The sequence below is a fragment of the Hylobates moloch genome, unplaced genomic scaffold (assembly GCF_009828535.3).
Source record: "Hylobates moloch isolate HMO894 unplaced genomic scaffold, HMol_V3 SCAFFOLD_16, whole genome shotgun sequence".
NCBI classification, from domain to species: domain Eukaryota; kingdom Metazoa; phylum Chordata; class Mammalia; order Primates; family Hylobatidae; genus Hylobates; species Hylobates moloch.
In genome coordinates, this window is record NW_026652291.1 from 67624571 (window position 1) to 67630702 (window position 6132).

General features: G+C 36.4%; 1 protein-coding gene across 2 annotated transcripts in view; it reads left to right on the top strand.

Moving 5' to 3' along the window:
- SCFD1 (sec1 family domain containing 1) overlaps positions 1 to 4020 on the top strand; it is a 113194-nt gene extending 109174 nt beyond the window's left edge. For both annotated transcript variants that reach the window (XM_058429351.1, XM_032134784.2), the window contains 2 exons: positions 2974 to 3042; positions 3782 to 4020. In XM_058429351.1, the coding sequence (XP_058285334.1) occupies positions 2974 to 3042; positions 3782 to 3805 (93 nt within the window). In that variant the 3' untranslated portion in view covers positions 3806 to 4020. The remainder of the gene's footprint in view (positions 1 to 2973; positions 3043 to 3781) is intronic.
- Positions 4021 to 6132: the final 2112 nt, after the last annotated feature.

The following is a 6132-nucleotide window of genomic DNA, read 5'->3' on the forward strand; positions in this document are numbered from 1 at the left end:
AAAAAAAAAAAAAAAAAAAAGGAGTGGTGAGAGAGGGCATCCCTGTCTTGTGCCAGTTTTCAAAGGGAATGCTTCCAGTTTTTGCCCATTCAGTATGATATTGGCTGTGGGTTTATCATAAATAGCTCTTATTATTTTGAGATACATCCCATCAATACCCAATTCATTGAGAGTTTTTAGCATGAAGGGCTGTTGAATTTTGTCAAAGATGAAAGGCATTTTCTTAAGTTCATTTTTGGATTCCTCATTCCAAGTGCATAAAAATCCAACTGATTTTTATATGTTGATCTTACGTTTCACAGCCTTGCTGAGTTTATTAGTTCTAATTGTTTTTAATGGATTTTTAGGAGTTTCTATATACGAGATCATGTTATCTATAAATATAGTTTTGCTTCTTTTCTATCTTCTGCAACTGCCCTGCCTAGAACCTTCAATACATTGTTGAATAGAAGAGGCAAGAGCAGACATCCTTGTCTTCTTTCTGATCATACGGGCAAAGCATCTAGTCTTTGACCATTATATATTTTATTATATTATTCATAGATGCCCTATAGATCCATTAAATTTTTAGTAGCTACTAAGCCCCCCAGTTTATTGTCCTGAGAGGATTTTTAAATCCCTTTTAGTCTTGGTTTTTTTGTCCTGAATAATCCTAATCTTTTCCCTACCATTCAGCCCTATTAAGAAGGAACTGAGCTAGTAGGTCTATGACAGCCTTCCTCACATCATTAGAAACCTGTGTCAGTACAGTCTCGTAGTATGAAACTAAGCATGCGACTGTGCCTACATGAGACTTGCAATACAGAATTAACTAAAATGGCCCTTGGTTTATACTAGTCCATGACATAAGGGACAAGTTCCAGAAAATACTACTATAATTCTGATTTATTTAGTAATGTTGTTAATCTAACTCACAATGTAAATGCTATTTGGTATAACTTTGGTATAATTGGTAAAAAATAATTTGACTGATTTTATCAAAACATTTGATAATACTAATATTGATGAATTGGGAACTTGACTTAAAACCACAAGGTATTCTCTTGATGGAAGGTGATTGGTTAGAGAAAGAACTACATTGAGTTAATTTTACATTGAATCAATATATTGGTACATTTTATAAAGTTCAATTTTTTTTTTCTTTTTTTTTGAGACAGAGTCTCATTCTCTCACCCAGGCTGGAGTGTAGTGGCGCAGTCTTGGCTCACTGCAACCTCTGCCTCCCGAGTTCAAGCAATTCTCCTGCCTCAGCCTCCTGGGTAGCTGGGATTACAGGCACATGCCACCATACCTGGCTAATTTTTGTATTTTTAGTAGAGACAGGGTTTCACCATGCTGGCCAGGCTGGTCTCGAACTCCTGACCTTGTGATCCACTTGCCTCGGCCTCCCAAAGTGCTGAGATTACAGGCTGGAGTCACCGCACCCTGCCCATAAAGTTCAATTTTTAACTGACAGAGGAAGTAAAGGGGTCATCAAGCTTGTACATGATTTGCCCATAAAGTTCAATTTTTAACTGACAGAGGAAGTAAAGGGGTCATCAAGCTTGTACATGATTAAGAACAAATTTGCACTGGAATGTTTGGTAAACTACAGTGTTTCTTTAAAATTACACCTACACTTCATTGGATGGCTAGAAACGATTAGAAAAGAATGATGGTGAGTAATTTGGTTAAGAAAGCTTGGTCCAGGGTGAGGACTATACAAGTCAGGATTAATCTCAACTGGGCTACTGTACCCCTGTGCTTATCTCCAAGAATACCAGGATCCATGGTGCTGATGTTTAGCCAAACCTGAATGAAGTACTAACTAGTGATGAATTCTGGGCCTGGGCTGGAGACTATGATAAACCAGGGGGCAACCTTGGGCTGGCTTGCCAGCATTGTTTAATAGAAAATGTAAAGATGGATTTTACATTTTTCACGTGGTTTCTGTCATGTTCCCTTGGTTTCTGCAGTTGAGCCTGGTCATGCTGGTCATGCAGCCCAATTTTGCCTACCTGACCAGAGAGGCATAAAAGACCTCTCCTTGAACAAGAATCAGGTTCTCCTGAGAGCTATGCCTAGAAGTTTTGGACCCCCTAATGTTTCCCTGTGCCTGCTTTCTCCTTGCATACTGTGACCTCTACCTTTAATTAATGCCTTTGAGCCACAAGAATCCCGATTATATGACCCATATACCATCTCATTTTGAAAAAAATCTGAGTTGTGGCTTTTATTTATTCTCAGAGATGGCCAGCTAGGACATGTATTCAGCCAACAATGTTTGCTCAGCTTGTACATCACAGAGTTGTGTTACAAAGCCATCATTCCTCTGTTCTTTGATGAATCCTCAAATTACTTTGTTCTAGAATAAATTTTTTTATATTACAAAAGAAATCTCATGAATTTACCTTCAGGTTCACAATACATACAAGAAATTAGCAAATCGCTAATAGAGAAGTTTTGGCTGTTGTGATTGGGTTCCAACATTATAACTATGACTTTCATTCCTGATTTTGACAATGTGGAATGAGATGTATTAACTTATAAATACTATGTTGGCTCAAGTGAGACTAAAAGCACAGTCCGTGCAACCCGCACCATAGCCCACTTTCAGCATAAAGAAACTCAACTGTATTCTTCAAGTAGTACACATCCTACATTGGAAGAATGTTGTTCTAAGATTGTATAGGTAACTGTTGCTCCTGTGAAATTTGACAGTCAGATTCCTTCTATTTTTAGTGTAATAGGAAATGGCACCAATAGTGTGCCATAGTATATATTTTGGGGGACAAAAATACTATGCTCATTTCACCACTTTATTCCTCTTTATTTCTTGCAATTTTATATAGATGTGTACACTAAAATCCAACACTATCCCAAAGAAAGACTGTTAAGAATAACAAAAAAAACTAGCATATTAATCTCTTTTCTTGGGAATACTGAATATATTTCTTGTTACTTGTATCTAAGTTCTGACTCTGATTTTTACAGGGGAAACAAGGCAAACACATTTTATATGGCTGCAGTGAGCTTTTTAATGCTACACAGTTCATAAAACAGGTAAAGTATACCTTTGTTGTTTGTTTCTGTTAACATACCCCTAGTTGCTATTGGTATTTTTCAAAAGAGAGAAAGAAAACCATTTACTCACCTGAACCAGCTGAAACCAAAGCCATCCAGCTATACCAAGATAAGGTGTTTTCATGGACGACTAAGAAAACCTTGATAAGAATAATGTTTCCAGTAGGAGTGTGCCCATCCTTCCAGAACCGAAAGCCTTTTCTTTGGCTTTTAATGATCCTTTAGAAATACAAAAATATATGAGAACTGTCAGTAGTGTGTCACTCATGACATTTCTCTTTATATTGTCACAGAGTTAGCACTAATTTTTTTAATTCCCAGGGTTTTTCTTTTCCATCAATTGAACATTACCTAATAATGTTTACATTTCTTTACTATGACAATGTTTATTGCAATTCCATTTTCTTTTCTTGGTAGAGACAGTCTCTCGCTATGTTGCCAAGGCTGGTCTCAAACTCCTGGCCTCAAGTGATCCTCCCACCTCAGCCTCCCAAATAGCTAGGATTACAGGCATGAACCACCATGACCAGCCTTCAGTTTTTAAATATCTACAAATCTTTAACATTTGAGTTAGTGGTGAACATTAAGATTTATTATTCTAGGAATGCAGTGAATAAAATAGGAAGTGTAATTTATTAAGGGGTTTACAAATATGTTTGAATGTTTCTTTTGTGATCTTTTTTAAAAGTTTTATGTATGATTTTGTGTTTTGTTTCAGTTGTCACAACTTGGGCAAAAGTAACACAGAACCTTACTATGATCATCTACTTGGATAATCCACTTGGAATGTGGATAAATGTAAAAAGAAGAAAAGTTAGAAGAGCAGTATGTTTCCTTCTCTGTAACAGTGTCCTAATAGTGAAAATCAGAGTTATTTGTTAATTTTTAAGGAAATTCTATACTTAATATGTATTGATTAAAAGAATAAAACATTTCAGAAATAAAATGTCAACATTGTTCATTTTCTCTGATAAATGAGAAAGTACTTTGGAAGTAAGGCAAGCTCTATCTGAGTATAATATTAAAATACTAATATAATAACTAATAGGTTATGATTGAAGCTGGTGACATTTTAAGGTTATCATATTCAAATTTTATTTGATTGGTTCATGAGTCCCTTACTTGTATGCATTTTAATTATACAACTACTTTCTCATAGTTTGTTGGGTATCCATGTTGCCTCTAGATTTTAGATGGAGATTTTAAGCCACTTTAAGTTCTCTTCTTCTGTCACACCTATGTATATTTTATCACATAAAGTCCCTCCTTCATATAATGGTGATCAAGGCAACACTAACATGATTTGGAATGGACAAATACAAAACATTAATCTCATAAAGTTGTAAATAGTACGTAAAAGTTAGTGTTAAACTTGATTCCAAGCTTCTTTGGTATGCAGTACTTACGACAAGAAGTATTGATCAGTCATACCGTTCAGCACAACCATAAGATAAAAAGCAAGCCAATTGCTTGAAAGGGAAGAAAAATAAACATTTCCTATTATAAAGGCCAGGGAGCTTTCCCTCCTAATGAGCCTCATATCAGCAGGAATCTGTAATGTTACAGACAATACACTGACAATACATACAAGATTCACAGGTCAAGAAAAATAATTCTAGATAGTTAAGGGTCTGTTAATCTGACTGACTTATTCCTGAGACAAAAGTGTGTGGTGGAATGGAAGGACTGAGAATACATCAGGCAGTTTTTGTAAGTAACATAAGTAACGTTTATCCTATGCAGCCAGCTAGTTAAAGTCATATCCCTAAAAAAGGATCCTAGAAAGAACACAATCCCCAAACAGTCTACCTCACTGGGGTATGAGCTGAAAGAAAGAATCTCCTGTCAGAGTCCAGATTATATTTTTTTAACTTAATACAGACACAAGTAATCAGGGTACTAAAGTTTGATGACACCAGTAATTATAGCCTAGAAAAAAATGTTATAGCAAATGTAATCAAATACTAACCTTCGCTGTTAAAAAAAAAAAAAAAAAAAGAGCACTGTGGAAATGTGTTCAGGACAAACACAAAATGGCAGAGAATAGCTCACACCAAATACGAGATGTCCTCTCTTAGTGCCAGCAATGTGCATCACACATTTACTTTATTCAGTGTTCATCAAGCTTGCAAAACTTCTACACTGCTCCTGACAGTGTACTAATAGTATTTGAAATGTAATTTCGGGACTTTCCCTGCACATTAATTTGTTTAAATGTTATACTGAGTCTTTGAGACATAAATAAAAATATTCCATACATAAACGTCAAAAATATCTCTCTTCAAGCAATAAATTATGACGGCTAGAGAGGAAAAAAAGATGAAATTTAGGTATAAAAAGTCAAGATCCTTTCTATAAAGAAAACACTGGGCCAGGCGCAGTGGCTAACGCCTGTAATCCCAGCACTTTGGGAGGCCAAGGCAGGCAGATTGCCTGAGGTCAGGAGTTTGAGACCAGCCTGGCCAACATGGTGAAACCCTGTCTCACTAAAAATACAAAAATTAGCTGGACGTGGTAGCAGGCACCTGTAATCCCAGCTACTCAGGAGGCTAAGACAGGAGAATCTGTTGAACCTGGGAGGTGGAGGTTGCATTGAGCCAAGATCACACCAGTGCACTCCAGCCTGGGCCGCAAGAGCAAAACTCTGTCTCAAAAAAAGAAAACATTAACTGGAGAAAGATTTAGTGAGCATACAGATATAAAAGTTGTTAGAAAATACCTAAAGGATAGAAAAATATAAAAGCATATTTGAAAAAAAAAAATAGAAGTTAAAATACCTAAAATTTAACTCAGTGGATGGTTTAGCAACAGATGAAATGTGACTAAGAAGAAAATCTGAACCAGAAGATGGAGCAAAAGAAATTATCCACAATGTAACACAGAGAGAATGGAAGCAAAGGAAAATGAAATAGACGAATAATGGGAAGGTCAACCAGACTGGGCAACAAAGGGAGCCCCCCACACCTACAAAAAATAAAATTAGCCGGGCTTGGTGGCATGTGCCTGTGGTCCCACCACTCCAGCCTGGGAAACAGTAAGACCTTGTCTAAAGAATGGGAAGGTCTAACA